The following is an 18,998-nucleotide window of genomic DNA, read 5'->3' as shown; positions in this document are numbered from 1 at the left end:
GACTCAGTGGTCTGTAACAAAAGTAACTCCCCTGGACTTTTTATTTTCTTATTCTAGGATTCTTGCAAGTACACTACAGTGCCCTTGAGAACACTGATTCCAACTCCTGTTTCTAAACCTGATGTGCTCACCTCTGTGTTTTTACCATGTTTTACCTATTCCACTTATAAGTTGGCAATTTATTTTAGGTAGGTGCCATTCTGGTAGGAATGCATCTTTTGCCATCCTTTTCCTGCATTTATCTCCAATTTCTTTATAGATATTCTATTGTACATTTTTGTTGTAACCACTGAAGATTGCTGTAAATTGAAAATACTATGATGGAGTGCACATGCCATCTAGGAAGAGGCCTTACCAGGGTTGGCCCTCCCTAGTTCACTAGACTCAGGTTGTTTTATATCAGTCAAGCTCAGATAAGAGCAAATCCAAACTAATTTGCCTTAAAAACACACACACACAAAAATACAGCCAATTTCTCTAAAGAATCAACTTATGAAAAGAAGGTCTTTAGAAATATTTGCTCTGTTTACAATACAATGTTTGTATATGCACAAAAATATTATCTACACATAGAGATATAATTACTTGTAAAATCATATGTGAAACCATGTACAGTTTTATTGAACATATTGCTAGGTCTTTTGAATTATGAAGAAGCATTTATAAATCAATCTATGAATGTTTTTACCATAAGCATTTACATATTGGAAAAATATTCTCCTTCCCCATTTCAGAGAAAAATGCCACTATCATGTAATAGATAATTAATTGCTATACAGAAAATAATAGAAAACATTAAAAGAAAATTAATACATTTTGTGTTCATACTATAACTAATATAGATAATATGAACTACTATACTTAGCAAAACATTTTCTTACCTTAATATGTTTAACTGTGAACACCACAGGATCAGCCAAATACACCTTATTACTAAACTCTTTGTTTATTGCTGCTGTAATAACAGGGGAATTGACGATAACAGAATGATTGGTGGACATAGCCTCTGTTCCCAACTTCATGCTGGCATTCTCCGTGGACAAATAAGGACCCAAGTTGTTATACAGGACAAAGGCCACTCTGATCTCTCCTAAAATAAATGCAAATGTGAATTATAAATTGGGAAGAAACTTTAATTACTTCTTACATTCCACTTAAATTAGATCATTCTAATTAGATTATAATCAGATCTGTATAATATAGACACACAACAAAAATAAAGCATTATTTTTAAGAAAAGTGCCAAATCACTCCTGAGGAAAGAAAAGTCAAAAGATATTGAAACAACTACAAATAAGTATTTTAAAAAGTGACCCTTAAAACTTATTTCACTCCACACTCCAAACTTAATTAAAGATAGATCATGGACATAAACATAAAAACCATAACTATAAAGCTCCTGTAACATAATATAGGATATCTTTCTTATCTTTGAGGTGAGGAACTCAGAAACACTAACCATAAAAGAAAAAGAAAATGGTAAACAGACTAAGAAATTGTGTGTGTGTGTATGTGTGTATTTATATCATGAATACATAAAGCATTTTTGCTTATCAATATAAAAGAGTAAAATTCCACACTAAAATGTCAAAATACACACACTCTAAGAGAAAAGAAGATATAAAATAGGCTAGGAGACATATGAAAAATTATCAATGTTAATTATGGAAATACAAATTAAAATCATACTGAGAAACCATTTCATATCTAACAGAATCTCTAAAATAAAAATAATAAAAAGACTGTCCACACTAAAGTTTATAGGGATGTGGAACAATTAGAATTCTTGTATACTGCTAGTGGAAGTATAAAATGGTCCAACTATTTGGAAAAAATGCTTTGTAATTTTTATAAAGTTAACATATATCTACCCTTCCCAGATAAGTGAAAATATAGAGTAACAGAAAAAGACTTCCACAAGAGTGTTTATAGCATCCTTATTCATAATAGCACCAAACTAGAAACAACTCAAAAACCTATCAATAGGAGAATAAATTATAGCATATAATGGAATATACTTTGCATCAATAAAGAACAAACTACTGCCAGATGGAGCATCATGACTGAATCCAAAAAATATTATGCGGACTTAGAGAATATAGACAGAAAATAGTCCACATTGTATGAGTCCAGTTATATGAAGTCTAAGAACAGGCAAAATTTGTTTATTGAAATAGTAATGAGAAGAAAATAGTTTCATCAGGTGGGGTGAGAGGATGAGCAGACTGAAAAGGGGCACCAAGTAATTTTCTGGGTAATAGAAGAGACTTATATCTTATTTTATATACTATTACAGAGAAATGTACACTGTCAAATTCATCATGTTAAACACTTAAGGTCTGCACATTTTAGTATATGTAAATTATCTCAATTACAATTTAAAAATATATAAGATCTCAAAATTTTTACCTGTCTTAAAACTCAATTATTATGTATGTTCTTTTAAGGTCACTACGTCCATATGTCCTTCCACCTTTTTTTTTCCCTTACGACAATCTCTTACATGTAATCCTCTGTAAAATTAACCATCTTTTAACATGATTTTTAAAAATCATTTCCTTTCTTAAAAAAATGAAGCCCTATGTCTTACTTCCATTATGAATTCATATTAGTCCAGTGACAGGTACTGCCCTGACTACTGTGGTTACTGAGAGGAGGAAGTCATTCTTTGGCTCTGAATCGGAGAGTCAAGTGGCAATAAAGACAAAGAAATGTTAATGTATTGTTTGAGGTGGAGGGAACTGTCCAACATCTAAACTGTGCTCCCATGTTTGCAAAATTCTCTACTCTTAGGGATTTAAAGTTACAAAATATACATCCACTTGCTTTCCCAGCCTCCACTGCAAAGAGATTGCTCTGGTCACCTCAGTAAGATGCATCTAATCAGATGCAGGAGCCTCAAACTTCATATGAGGAGCTAGTGACACAAGGACACAAGAGGTACAGCAGCAACAGCCCTCACTTGTGCTTCACTTTTAGCAGCAGTGACATCTCACAGCAATGATTCTGTGGGATGGTACCGACAGCTGTCAGCCTCCTTGCTCTTGCATGTTTTTGGAGGCCTGATTCTCCAGCCTTCTCAATGATTCTATGAGATATCTGTTATCCTTGCAGTAATCCAGCAAAGAGCTTATGAGGAGCTACATAAAGGAAAGGGGCATTCTCAAATTTCTGATTCACATCTGAACATCGTACTAAAGAAAAAATAGTAATTCACTAAATACTTCTTGTTACAGTGTAGCATTTCATTTCAGCCCTTTCCCTCTAGATTTAATATGCAAATACTGACTTTCAGAGGCTAAACTTAAGAACATCTATGTATTTTTCTTGTTGATAGTAACAACTTTTAATTGGTTTATGACTGGCAGATAATTCATATCAATTTGCACTTGTGGGATAGTATCATGCTGCTATATCATATTGTTTACCAGTGTATTTTCTTACATACAATTGTTACCAATTCTCCACTCCGAAATTAATGCTTCGATGTGACTTCAAACACTCACACACGTGCGCGTGCGCGCACACACCATTGATTTAGTAAATAAAATAAATGGACACAGAATGCAGTATGACTATGATAGACATATTTCAATCTTCATTAGCTTTGCATCAGAAAGTTTATACATTTATTTGATAAATCCTTAGTGAGTGTATTCATGTATCAGGCACTAGAGTTTAGGCAATGAATAAATTAGAAAAGGTCCCTGCTCTCATGGAGTTTATTGAGTAGACAATAAGCAGGCAACGTAATATATATATATATATATATATATACCATATATATATATACCATATATATATATACCATATATATATGGTATAATTCTGTATAATGGTATATGATAAATATAGTATAATGGTATATATGATATAATTTTGTATAGTGGTAAATGAATACATACTATGAAGAAGCATTGGCATAAAATGGTTAATGGTAAAGAGTGGTCTACCTTCAGGGAGATAAGGAAAGCTTTACTAAAGAGATAAGATTTATACTGAGTAGTGAATAAGAAGCTTCTATGTAAGAAAATGTAAACATTGCATTTCAGAAAGAAAAACAAGTAAATGCAAAAATCAGATGCAGGAACAAAATCAAGGAATAGAATCAGCATTAGACTAGGGGACCCTTGTGTACTGTTGGGAATGTAAATTGGTGGCAGCTACTATGAAAAACAGAATGGAGGTACTTCAAAAAATCAAAAATAGATCTACCATGTGATCCAGCAATTCCACTTTTGGGTATTTGCCCCCAAAATACGAAAACTTTAACTCTAAAAGATCTATACACCGTTCTCCCATGTTCACCGCAGCAGTATTTATAAGAGCCAAGACATGGAAACAATGTAAGTGTTCATGGACGTCTCACACACACACACACACACACACACACACACACGCACACACATACACAGTGAAATATTATTCAATTGCATAAAAGAAGGACATCTTTCTATTAGTGACAACATAGATGAAACTTGAGGGCATTATGCTAAGTGAAGTAAGTCAGACAGAAACAGACAAATACTGCATGATCACACTTATATGTGGAATCTTATAAAAACACACAAAAAAACCTCATAGATACAAAGAACAAACTGGTGGCTTCCAGAGGCAGGGGGAGAGGAGTAGGAGAAATGGGTGAAGGGGGTCAACAGGCACAATTTTTGGTTATAAAATAAATGAAATGTGCAGATGTAACATACAACATGGAGACTATAGTTAATAATACTGTATTGTATACCTTGAAAGTTTCAAATAGAGTTAATCTTAAAAGTTCTCATCACAAGAAAAAAATATATAACTATGTATAGTGGTGAATACTGTTCATTTTGCAATATATACAAATATCGAATATTATGTTGTACACTTGAAACTCGTATAATGTTATATGTGAAGTATATCTAAATAACAAAGAAAATCGAGACTAGACTGTCTGGATCCCAGAGAACATGCTGAGGACAGATGTGCAGTGGGTACATGAGGCAGAAAGGAAGGAGACTAGGTAGCATGTGGTAGGCCTAACCAAGTCATTTGATTTCATTCTAAGTGTAACTGGAAGCAAACTGGCAAGACATATGTTGCAGAATGTACTTTTGACAACAGGATATGCTCTTTGGTTACATATGTGGAAGGAGGGTAACCAGTTAGGAAACTAATACAGGAATCTGATTTTGCTCTATAGAAAATCTTACTGTTGCCTCAAAATTCACATTGTCAAATTAGCAACATGATAATGATTTATAACTCCAGCCATATAAGATTTCCAAGACTTATAAAAAATTTTGTTCTGCTGACAACACATATAGTTTGTTTTCCTTGATATTACTTAACAGGTTCTTCTTTTTTTATATTATTGTCATCCTATAATATGAAACATCAGCTTGGATTTGGTTGTTATGACTTTGGTTCATCTTCCCATCACTAACAGGTTAAAGGATCTCACTTCCTTGGCAAAAAAAAATGTTTCAAAAATTTAATATTAGTGAGGCTTGAGACATGCTTTCTCTGAGGTAAATTATTATTTAATTTTAATTATATCTAGTGAATTTAACACAGTACCAGACTGATTGGTATTTATCAGTTCCATGACCCAGAAGCATTTCCTCACATTAAATTTTCTGTATGCTTTGCAAAGGAAAAACAAAGAAACACAACCAAAAAGAAGTGAATAAGAAAAATAAAACATATAATTTTAAAATTACAAGCAAATTTTCATTAAAAATGTTTAAAATAAATCAGTCAACTCATTGAGCATTACTTCTTTCAAGGAAGAAAGTCAGATCATCTGGATTTTGTTGTTCATTGATTTCTCTCATATTCGTGTTTCTGATATTTCACTGCAACTAAAAAGTAACAGAACAATTTCCAAATCTGGGAATTTTATAGAACACATATCATTACAATACTGTTGGTGTGGGAGAGAAGGAAGAACAGGAGAATGAGAATAGTGGAGCGAGAGGAGACAGACAACAGATGATTTGCATAGCAGATTTTGGATAGCACATTTCAAATTCCAAGCCAAGAAGCAACACACTAATGACAAGTTTAATTCTATCAATGTTAATAAATACCTATATTCTAACCTACCATTTCGGCCATTTTGTTTTAAAGTATTTGCAGAAAGCTGAATGGTGCTTCCATGACCCATGGTTTCTGGAAATTTTAAGTCTTCTAAGTTTCCTTCTGTGCTCAGCCTTGCAACTTCCAATTCTGTTAATGGCAAAGAGATATCAATGCTTGCTGAGAAACATTCCAAAGCTAAAATAGTTTCCTACATCATTGAAATAATTCTGAAATCAAAACACTAGAATTAATGCTCTATTTGTCCTGTTTTATTGTGGTTCAAACCTTTGTTTAGAAAATATTATGTTAGTATCTTTTTTTAATAAAGCAAATAAAAGCTATTAAAATCAGGTAAATAAGAATACAAATGAATGGGTTATAAAGCCGAAAATTTAAAACTCAAGCTCAAATCCTTATATTTTGTTGTTGACTTCAAGTTTATTTTCAAAATATTACCTTTATTTTATGAATTAAGTTAAAAAAATCTTTTTGTAATCTTGAGCAACCCTATTATATCAATATTGATCTATCTTCAAATGTAATAAATTTGAAGTAACTTTATCAAATCTTCTGAAATAAAACTGTCAGCTACATTGTTATGAACAATAAAAATAGATTTATGATCTTTAAAGGCCAATACATGATTATCAAAAAATTGTTTTATCGCCTTCACTTAAACGACTCATTTCTTTATAGTACATATTTCAGAGACATTCTTATAACTGAAGTGACCCTGTTTTAGGAGTATAAAATTTTAAGCAGTATAATAGTATAATACATACACATAAACACACACACACACACACACACACACGGTGCCAAAAAAATGTATATGCATTTTATGAAAGAAAAAAACTATATTAAAATTGTAATACTCAATATATACTGATAACAAAAGATGAATACAAGTCACGTTTGACTTCTGCAATTATAGGAAGTATTCAAAGTGGTTACTATGAGCGCAATTTTAATAGTTTTTTCCTTTCTTAAAACGTGTATACATTTTTTGGCACCCTCTGCGTGTGTGTTTGTGTGTGTGTGTGTGTTTGTGTGTGTGTGTGTATTAATATATATGAATGGAACTCACTGTAAATGATCTCAGGCTAATATATCCGATATTGGAATGTCCTTAGGAGGATAACATTCATGATTATAAGGACCTTTATAAGCCAATGACAAGTGATATCCTCCTAATTATAGAAAAAATAATAACTTTAGAGCAATAAAATATCACTCATAATGTATAGGACACCATAGCTGGTTTTTCCTATTCCTTCTTCTGCTGTACAGGGTCTCTGCCCTTTCTGTATAACAAAGGCCACTTACGAATATTGTCTGTGTTCTCTCTGACAATGTCAGTCTTCAAAAGGTTATCCGCTAGCACAAAAGCACTCTCCTCCACAGTGTCCAGCAACATGGTGGCCGCACGGAGTTGATCACTTGTAGTCAGGTCTCTCCATGCATTCAAGGCTTGTGGCTGAAGGAGGTTGTTAACTGTCTCGACCATTGCCTACGAGAGGATGAACAGAACGACAGAAGTCTCCAGTGAACCCACAGAGCTGTCAGAAATCCAGGTGTACATGTTGCCCAGCAAGCAAGGATCAGCGGTGTGCATGAGTTCAGTATTGTCCCAGCCTCCCCTGTGACATGCCGTAGGGGAAGCATTCATTATTTTGTTCTGTAAAACCCTAGCTGAGACTTTGCAAGGCAAGAGGAAAACCTGCTTTTGTTTTGAAGGACAAAACAAATAGAGCCATGCTTCCTTCTTAGAATCAATAGCAAAGCCTTCAATAAGACTATAATCGCAGCTTTAAATTATTTGACTAGAGGACTGTTGGCAAGTAATTTAAACCAACACTTTTAGCACATCACTCACAAAATAAATGTATGTTTTTCCTATACATCACCATAAAACTACATGCTGAACACAACAGAGATTAAAAGGATGATTATAGACAGGACAATATAAGAATGTGTTGCCTATATGTTGAGGACTCACTGAGCAAACCAATTTTTTTTCTTACCCAGCTAGTAAAATGTCAGAATGGGGAAAATATCAAAACATACATACTCCCAGGGGCTTTGGATATGTTATGTGTGGAGAGAAACCTTCATGCTGTTTACTGTTGGAGAGGGAAATAAACAGTTGGAACTTGCTACTTATGGCCCTCAGGTGTTTTTCTTTAAAAATATATCAGCAGTAGGTACACTCACACGTAGAGATAAAGCACCACATTTCACATTGCTTCATCCAAAAGAATCATCTCTGTGGTTACAATTTATATATTTCCTGTGGTTAGCTTTATGCTCTGGGTTAGAAAGGAAAAGCAGTTCTCCCAATAAGGTCTTCTTAAGGTTTCATTCAAACATAGAGAATTGCAAAATAGAAAAATGTAACATCTGCAGTTTGAAAATGATCATCCCTGAACCCTTTGATTATGAAATATCCATCCTCTCCAGAAACAAAGTTGAATGGACAGCCAACAAAAGCACTTTCTAGGCAGCACATGGGTGTTTTAAAACAGGACCCCATTATTGACAGGTTGGTAGAGGGATTGGGAGAGATTGGAGAAATATTCACTACACTGCAGTATTTTCTTCTGACTGGTATTTTCATAGTAACCAAGTAACAACTGTTAAAAATTCAGCTTCATAATGAAACACCTTGGCTGTCATTAACACCAGCTTCAAAAACTAATTTGCCTTTTGATAAAAGTTGTTTTTCTTGATATTTTTCCCAACTATTCCAAGTTCTGGCTCAAAATCAACTTCACTGGAGTTGTATGTAAAATAGTCCTACTTGTAACTTGGGTACTTAGCAACACTTAAAACAAAGAAAAAAGGTCTCTCCTGAGTTTAACGACTGGGCATTTTCACATAGAGTGTTTAGCTCTGCATTTGTTCTGAGTTTAAAACATGACCTAGAAGCCAGACAAAAGCACCTCAGGATCACAACAAAAATATCTGCTTTCCAGGAATTTCTCCATAGGGCTAATGCCAACAGGATATGCCAAAAAGATGGTGCCAGATAGAAAAAACAAATAAACAAAGAGTTTAGCTATTTCCTAAAGCCAAATAGAGAATACCTACCGCTTAAGTGAAAATAAATATTCTTTCTGGGATTAGATGATCCTCTGAATTTATAAGAAATGCTCTCAAAATCCCATGTGCAACAAGAATTATGTCTGTTCTTTACGGAGTAGCCATTTTAGCATTAGTCAATAATCTTACATTGATTTATTTAAACCGCATCTCATCTCAGGGAATGTTTTTGAGGATAACACAGTATTTTTGTTCTGGCCTTTATTACTTTAAAAGTTTAAATTAACAAAATGCAAAAGAAGAAGAAAAAAGAAAAAGAAACAACTATAATCAACTCCAAGAATGTTCTAAAAAGGAAACTTTTTACAAGATATTTCTTCAGCTAAAATACCTTGTCTTTGAACTGACAGCAAATGAGTCAAAGGTAGCCCTTATCAATTTATCTTAGTTTTGCAACTGAAATTGTATAGATTGTCATATTTCCTCATAGATATAAATTTTGAGTGTATTTTCAACAATTGAACCTTCTCCCCCAAAAAGACAGTCTTTATAGAAGCTTTCCATGAAAGCTCACCAAATTTCCAAGTTTATCACATAAACAACAGACTGAAAATATGACCCTAAAACCCGAGCGGGTAAAGACACAAATCTAGCATGCATTTATTCTTCTTATGAAAACACTTGTTATGATTTGTTAAGTATAATTGTGTGGAAATGTCAGGGCTTTGGAGATACATTCTGTAGTGCTAAAGTCAAAATGCTAAGATTGTACCTGGACTCTGACACTTACTAGATGTGTGATGTTGGGCAAGTTACTTAACTTGTAAGTTGGAGATGATAATACAACATTTTATAAGGCTGTCTGGCTTAGAATAAGTGCTTACGCTGTAATCTTATCTTTACTTTCATTTGATATCTAAGTCCAGTGTGGGAGAAGTGAGGTCTTCACTCAATGAAGCACAAGGCATATCTGATAATTGCAAAATATTCACACTGAAGTGAGATCTGGAAAGAATAACTCCTCTGCAATGCAATCATCATAAGTAGACTTGATATACAATTTACTACACTACATGAAGCTGTGAGGAATGAGAGAGTACAAGAACATATGTATTAAATAGTTCATAATGTGTGGTCAAGAGGCTTGAACAAACTGACCCGTTTTCTGCTAGTGAGACAGAACAATTAAGTCAATCTTTATAATAGCTTTATAATTAATACAATTTGTTTAAGCTTTCCAAAGGTTGCTGACTTGTTGCTATTACCAGTTTAATGAAGGCCTATTAAATAGTCACGATGCTACAATGATAAAAGGATACCTAAATTTTGTTTTCCTTATTATATTTATGCATTTTTATATTTTACCCACGAATTATGATATCTGATCATAAAATATTTTTTTCAAACTAATTATTTGCATTATTTTCATTGGGTCAATATCATCTCTTTAAAAACAGATTAATTTTCATTTTATTTGGTTACAAAAAATGAGCTTAACTATACTGAGAACCATGTTGAATAGCTGAATGGGAAATGTACAATGGATTTGATTAATGTGAGGGACTGTGTCATCACTTTAATATCAAACAGCTGTCACAGATTTCTCTTTTCTGCTCTAAACATTTTTCTGACTTATAACCCATACTCTGAAGTTAGAAAAAACAAACAAACAGACTAAGATTTGTCTTGAATTTATCTTAAAGAAACTTATATCTTACCACAACGTATTGGTCCAACGAGGAAAAAAAAAATCACCTAATGGTGTTGACATGTACAGATTGAAATAATCTAAAATTTTGAGAAGTAAATGTAATCAACAATGTCCTTGCCAGACACTAAATGCTTACTAATTTCATTATCTTTTTCACTAGAAATTAAACAGGACATGGGCCCTGGGAATTTGCATTCTAGTTCTGCTACTAAATTTCAGTGTGCCTTTGGACAAATCTGTCTTCTAACCAGTCAACTAAGTGTTAACTACATAAGAAAATAAGTCTCATGTTTCAAATTGAGGCTAGATAAGGGCATCTTACTATTACATGATACTTTTCTCATTATACAGTTTATGGACTAGACTTTAAATTTACTTCTGACTGTTTCTAAAAATCAAATATAAATTAGAAAGTGTCAAAAGTCACTTAGATTCATACCAGGATCATGGACTTGTCATATCCTTCTGGACACATAGTGGTACCATAGGACATTGTTAGGCGTCTTATATCATTCGGATCTTAATCAAATTAATCTGACTAGTTTTACTCATAGCATATAATTGTGGTATGTTTGTTAAAAGATGTTACAAACTGTATAATCACACATTATATATTTCAAAAGGGAGGGTTTAATTATTTGTTATAACTACTATGAAAAATTAGGGGGAGATTTTTATTTCCCCAAATAAAAACTTATTTATTTAGCTATATACCCTTCCAATAAAAACTTTTGTCATTATTCCAAGAGGATGTGTTTATGAAATAGCCTAAAATTCCTTAACAAGAATACACAAAAAGATCAAGGGTGAGAAACATGCAGTAGCGCTTATAACCCAAGAGAGCAATAAATCTCAAACTAGGTATGCAAAATCACCTGAGAAATTTAGTTACCCCTCTTCCTTCACTTGCACTGTACACCTGAAGCTGAAGGTGAACAATAATGAATGTCAACTACAACTATATATTTACAAGAAGCGGAGTATAGCATTAGGAATGGAGACAGTGGAAAGGTAATGGCTGTGTGTGATCTCGAGGGGTAGTGGATGGGTGGAGGGGGGTTGTCACTGTGTGAGGAATATGAATGATAAATGTCTAACTATTACATTGTTTTGAGCACCTGAAACTAATAAAAAAGTTTTATTTTTAAAAAGGAAAACAAAATCACCAAAATAAAGATCAAAATGAAATGAATGACTCATGAAAAGATACATAACTTTACCACCACTGCATTTTTCTAAAGACAAGCTTTTTAATCATGAGCTAATCCGGGTTTTAGCTAAAGTATCAACTGCTCAGAGTTCTTCCATCATCAGCATATCTAAGGAAAATCCATCCACCACCCTTTTCCCCTTAAATCCATTACCTGGTTTGTTTTCTCTGTATCCTATATAATTATCTAAAGTATCTCATATATTTATTTACACGAATGACTATTTTAGATTTCTCACTCAAGGTCTACCTTTCTCACTAGACCATAATGTTCTCATGGAAGATATCTTATTCATTTCTGTTTTTCCTGGGTAAATTTTAGTGCCTTGAGACATTTTTGGGTTCTCAATAAAAGACCATTAGACAAAGATAACCTACTTTTACTATGAAATCATTAATGACCTTATACACAATAGGGAAATTGAAAGCATCGTCTTCTAGTTCTATAACTTTTTGCCATGTCTCCCGAGAAGTCTTCTGAGAGATCAAAGAGGTCAGATATCAACATGGTTTGAAAGAAAGGAAGGTTGAATAAGAGTGAATTAAGAAGACAATCACAGTTTGCAAAGGAGGAAAACAGAACCACACGTTATTGTATTGAATGCAAATGACTACACATAACTACATTCCATAAAAAGCTTACCAAAATATTTGTAAGTGTAGCAAAATTCACTTTCAATGTAATTAAATGAGGTTTTATTAAATGTGTATAACATGTATGGTGCGCAAAGACCTAGGGAACTCATTGTTGGATGAGGTAGAAAAGAAAAAAGAAAGATGGAGTCTGCCCCCAATTTGCCTACGATCCAAGGCAGAAGGTAAGCATAAAATTCAGAGCTTAAAATTCAGCATATGGGACAAAAAGTAATGAATTCTTGCTCAGGAGGATCAAGAAAAGATCCCAGAAGGTATTTGACTTTTGAGTTAGAAACTAAAAGATGAATAAATTTGCCTTGATTATGAATGGGAAATTTGAGGCTAAAATACATACCAAGCATGTTGATAATTAAAAAAAAAAAAAAAAAAAAAAAGATACTAAGGCAGAAAATGTGATGCATTTGGGAATGAGAAGAATGTATAATAAACGGAAAGAAAGTGTTAAAAGATGAGTATGATGGGAAAAATGGTAGGTAGAATTCAAATCTCACAAAATCTTCAGTATGGTATAAGTTTGGGCTTTATTGTGTAGAAAATGCACAGTTATTAGAGATTTTTAATCAAAGGCATTATATGTTTAGATCTCTTTCTTAAGAAAATTGCCTCAGAAAATATATTAAAGTATGAATGGAGAGTAAATTTATAAATACAAGAAAAATAGCAAAATGAGGAATAAATTCTATATAAGTTCATTCATTATGTTTTAAAAGCCCTTTTGTGCTAAAATAAAAAATTTATACATATGCAAATTATCACTTGGAAGCCATTAGAAAGTTAAGAGCAATTATTTCCTATTAGTAGATGAATTTAATAAATTGCTGACATCCTTTGAAAAACTGCGTAGTAACATGAAATTTTATTTTACTCTTTGCTTCTATATCTTTGTTTTTTGATGTGTTCTCCTGTACGCAATATTTATCAATATATGCTACAAGCATAAGACTAAATATTACTGTTTTACTATTGCTATTTGTATATTCAGTTATGTTTAAGTATTTTTCTTGTATATCAAATATTTTCCATATATAAATCTCCAGGTATATATAGAAAAACAAAAAACAAACAAAAAAACCCCAACAATCTTCAGGTCTCTCTGCTCCTGCTCCCATCTGCTGCTTATACAATTTACATTTACTTATAATTTAAAAAAATAAAAACAACTTTTCTTTAATTCTTCATTTTTGACTTCATGATAGGAAGTTTATCAATTGAGAATAAGAGTAAATTAAAATAAAGCATAAGTTTTAAATCATTACACATTGTATTCTAATCTTTGCTTAAATATTATTCAAATCAAAATTTTAAAGGTCAAATGTTAGAAGAATCTTCAAAACAGTTTTGAACTTGCAGGATTTTTATTAGAACTCAAGTTGAGTGACTGATATTTACACATCTGATCAATAAACCTGAGGTTCTTTCTATAATCATTGTCATTTAGTATTATTAAGCATATAAAACCTACTAATCTCTGAACTCCCTTTTATATTATAGAAAAGTGTTGGCATTTTCAAGTCTTAATTAAGATTAGATTGTATAACACAACTGACCTTAATAAAGTAATAAGAACCTTTAACAGTAGAACAAGATGAAATTAAAATTACATAGAAAAGATTCTGTCTCTTCATGAAATCCCTTGTTTTTAAAAAATGTATCGTTTCTAAAAACTGTAATTGACTATATTATTTTTAAAATCTCACTGAAAGTTAAATGGTAGAACGCTGCCAAATAACTCTGTATTGTGTTACGGGAATTAAGTGAAGCTACAAACTTGACTCAAACTTCTTGCTAACTCAACATTCATTCAACAAATATTATCTACGTACCTTCAATTGTGATGCTGAAAGAAAGACTGATGTTCTCCCTTCCCTCAAAGTGATGACAATATAGTGAGGCTAACCAATTATACAAGAAATTAAAACATAGCAACAACATTATAATAGTGGAAACATAGAGTTTAAGCTTTGTATTGGAAAGTCTCTGTGAAGTAGAAACCCAAGCTTAAATGAAACATTGATCAAACAACCAAGGGGTAGAGCATGTGCTTATAGGTACAAAGATAAAAGAGAAGAGGAACCTCACAGGAACTGACAAACACTCCTTATGGCAGAGTAAAGAGAGCAAGAGTTCAACAGCAACGTTAGTGAATGAGTGAAGGCTGGTTTTCAAAGAGGCTTACAAACTATATCAAGATACTTGCAGTTTTTGCTAAAGGTACCAAGAAGTCACTGAAAATTGTAAAGTAGGGGAGTGATATACATTTTAATGGTTAATAATTATTGAGTGTGTTCCAGACTCTCATCTGAATGCTTTTTATGCATCAACTCCTTTAATTCTGACAATAACCCAAAGAGGTAAAATGATTGTTATCCTCGTCTTGCAGTGAGAAAATTTAGACTCAGAGAACTAACTTGCTAAAGGTAATTAGCTAACAAGGAATAACCAGGATTCAAATCCATGCATTCTGGCTCTAGGGATGGAGAAAAGAAGAGAGTCCCATGATATTTAAAAGGATTTGTTGATTAATTAAAGTCAGTTGGTGAGGGAAAAAAACAAGTGTAGTAAACAGAATTTGGAAGTAGGCAATGAGGTGACACTTACTTAAAATGGGAATAAAGGAAGAGCAGCAAATTTCTGTTTGTTAAAAGGTTGAGTGTATAATAAGTATGTGTTGAGGGAGAGTGTGTGGAACACAAATTCAAAGTTGCCTATTTTGAATGCCAAGTACTTGCATGGCACCAATTAGAAAGGTGTAGATAAGCCTTTTAGGGGAGGGAAAATCATCCCTTCTTTGGTTCTATGACTGGGCCTGAGAATTAAACTGACATAAGAAAGTTTAATAGGAGAAAAGCACAAAATTTTTATTTAATATTTTTATGTGCACGTAGGAATCTTCACAGGAAAAACGAAGACCTACAGAAGCAGTTACGACTCAGAGCTTACATACATTTTAAAACAAAAAAATGATAAATTTGTGAAGTGACAAGATAAGGGAAAAAGATTTAAGCTTCTAGTAGCAGTAAGTTTTGGGAAAGTGACTAGAAAATATATAGGGGAAAGTAATGAAAGATAAAGGATATTTTAGTGTGTTTGTACAGATTCATTTTGACACTAACTGCCAGTCTCTGGTAATAAGAATGTTCTTCTCTTCCTGGTACATGGGAAATTTTATGATCTGCTTTTAGGTTGAAATGGGGAAAACAGAGAGCCTTCCTCATCTGTTGTTTTTCAATCGACTTCAGCTCAAAATAACCAATATGGAAAAGTGACATGTTTTGGGGTTGCATATTCTTAACCCCACCAGCCTGTAACTTACTCAAATATCTATTCTTGACATAAAGGTTCCGGCATCATAAATTTAATTAAGCTCATTGAATCCACTGATATGTCTAACATAATCCAGATAAACTGATTAGAAGGAGAAAAATCACAACTAGTTTGTAGGTGAAGATTAGGAATTCAATTATGGACATGGAAAGTCTGAGATGTCTATTAAACAATAAAATGAAGATATTAAGAAGTGACCTTGAAAAGAGTTCAGTAGAGTTCAGTATCTTCTATGCTGAAGATAACATTTACGAATCATAGGCAAATAGGTGGTATTTCAATCAGTGAGATCATGAAGGCAGTGACTATATAAAAAGAAAACAAGAGGACTAAGTATTGAGCTAAAGGAACTCCAACTTTAAGGGTTTGGGAGAAGAGAAGGAACCAGCAAAACAGACTGAAAGAAGCATCACCTACCGTGTTTCCCTGAAAATAAGACCTAGCAAGACCAACAGCTCTAATACGTCTTTTGGAGAAAAAAATAATATAGGACCCAGTCTTATTTTAATATAAGATTGGGTATAATATGATATAATATAAAATATAATACCAGGTCTTATTTTAATATAAAACCGGGTCTTACATAATATAGTATAATATAATTAATATAATAGAATATAACACCGAGTCTTATACTAATTTTTGCTCCAAAAGACGCATTAGAACAGATGGTCCGGCTAGGTCTTATTTTTGGGGATACATAGTAGGAGAAAATCAAGAGAATAAGTTGTCCTGATAAGAGTGTTTTGAGGAAGAGGGAGTGATCAACTATGTCAGATGTTTCTGATTAGTCAGCCAAGATGGGTTGACAACTGACTATTGAGTTGGCAACATGAAGTTATGAATGTCCTCAATGAATACTTGCAGTAGAATGGTGGAGGCAAAAGCTGGATGAGGTGAATTTAAGAGACAATGGGAGACGGGTTGGAGATAATGAGTATAGACAAGTGTTTTGAAGATTTCTACTGCAGTGGACGTACCAGTAGACAATGAAAATAATGGCCTATAACTTCAATTAAACGCTAAATATTTAGAGGTCACTTTGTATATGCTCGGTACAATTTAAAAGGTCTTGAGGATATATAAATAAAAGTGGCATTGTTCCTGCTTAAGGAGCTCAGAGATAGAAAAGTTAACAGATATGAAAATATAACTTGATAATTGTAGTAATAAGAGGAAAACTGAGGGCGTGAGAAGTTCACATAAGAGGATATTTATCCATACTAAGTAGGACAAAGAATGCTTCCTTAGTGGAATTGACATATAAAGTGGGTCTTGACAGATTAAGTCAAAGTTACGGAGATGAAAGGGCAGAGAAAGGAGAACAAATTTGGAAGTAATCTAAGCAGAAGGTACTATGACCACAAAGGCATAGAAACGTGAACTGAAGATGCTTAGGTGGTTTGGGAGTGCATAATCCAAGGATGTGGGAGGGGATGGTTGAAAGTGTGGGAAATCAAGAAGAAGAATTGAATTCTCAAACACTAGTCTAAACACAGAAAATTTTTCTTAAGGGAAAAAGAAAGTAATGGAAAGTCTTTGCGTAGGGTCAAGTTATGATCAGATTTGCATTTTTAAAACATTATTCAGCAGTAGGGAGAATGGATCCACAGCATTTTTAAGTGTATAAAGCAGTTGGTTAATGTATTTTGAGAATAACCTACATAAAGGTGATAGCTGAAGCTATAAAAATGGATATCGGAGGAAAACTAAAATTGCGTCCAAAATAATTCTGCAGAAATATAATGTCATAACCCTAGTTAAAGCTCTATAATGGCATTCCAAATCTTGGCTCTTTTCCATAGCTTTTCTACCACAGTATTCTCCTTCAACCCATTGCTTCAGGATATTGGTCTTCTTTCTATTTGCAGAACTCTCCAACCACTCCTAGGTTGACTATCTTTTGTCTGGGTGACCTGTGATCCTGGATATCTTTTTCTCCAGATAGGTACATAGCTGATTTCATACTGCTAGGACTCAGCTTGATTGTCACCTCATTATAAAGTCTTCCCTGATAACCACAATCTGAAGTAACCAAGCAGTCACTTATATGACTGATCTCATCCTTTGCATAGTATTTCTGCAATTTTTTATTATTATTTTGATTGATTTATTATCTATTTCCTTCCCAAATTCAAGTCTATTAAACGAGGATGTGAACTCTATGTAGTAGAGATCCTGTCTGTCTTTACCTCTGAACTGCTGCACCTGGAAAAGTGCTTGAAACATAAGAGCCCAACAAATAATTGTTGGAGTGAGGGAATCAATGAGTAATTTCATGCGATTCTTAAACTGTAGAGGTGACTTTTTTTCTAAATGGATAACATATTTTCCTGACTTTAAAAAAAGACAAGCTTGTAGGAAATTTTCAAAAACTGTCACAGCTTAGAGGAGCCTAAGGAGGCATGATGATTGTAATGTAATGTAACGTGATATCCTGGTTAGGATTTTGAAACAGAAAAAGGACATAGGTAAAAACTAAGGAAATCTGAATAAACTGTGGACTTTAGTTAATAACAATATATCGATATTAATTCATTAATTGTAATAAATATATCATACTAATGTAAGATATTAAAAACAGAGGAGACTGTGTACAGGGAGGATATATGGAACTCTACAATATCTAATTAATTTTTCTGTAAATCTAAAACTGTTCCAAAAATTTCTATTTATAAAAAAATAAAGTATATGCTTGTAAACTGTTAAAAAATACAGACGTATATAACTTAAAACCTGAAAGTCTATTTAAGGAACAGCAACACCCACCTCACCCAAAAGAATCACTTCGACTGTTTGTTGTAAATTCTTCCAGACTTGTCAATATTTACACATACACAAACACATGTGATCACTATAATAATGCTGTTATCTGTTGGTTTTTGCTTGCTTGTTTGTTTTTTACTTCATAATATATCACACCCATCTTTCTAATTCAATATTGAGATCTATCTCATTCTTTCCATGGCTAGAGTTGTCCACTATTTG

The 18,998-nt window shown here is 33.0% G+C and overlaps 1 protein-coding gene across 29 annotated transcripts in view; it reads right to left on the bottom strand.

Moving 5' to 3' along the window:
* ADGRL3 (adhesion G protein-coupled receptor L3) overlaps positions 1-18,998 on the bottom strand; it is a 744,191-nt gene that overhangs the window by 115,405 nt on the left and 609,788 nt on the right. For all 29 annotated transcript variants that reach the window (XM_081060173.1, XM_081060156.1, XM_081060146.1 and 26 more), the window contains 3 exons: positions 7,393-7,576; positions 6,091-6,213; positions 882-1,090 (listed from right to left, as the gene is read on the bottom strand). In XM_081060173.1, the coding sequence (XP_080916299.1) occupies positions 882-1,090; positions 6,091-6,213; positions 7,393-7,576 (516 nt within the window). The remainder of the gene's footprint in view (positions 1-881; positions 1,091-6,090; positions 6,214-7,392; positions 7,577-18,998) is intronic.

Source organism: Rhinolophus hipposideros (genome assembly GCF_964194185.1).
Source record: "Rhinolophus hipposideros genome assembly, chromosome: 1".
NCBI lineage: Eukaryota > Metazoa > Chordata > Mammalia > Chiroptera > Rhinolophidae > Rhinolophus > Rhinolophus hipposideros.
The sequence above is the reverse complement of the archived record's forward strand: the minus strand, read 5'-3'. Positions and strand labels throughout refer to the sequence as shown.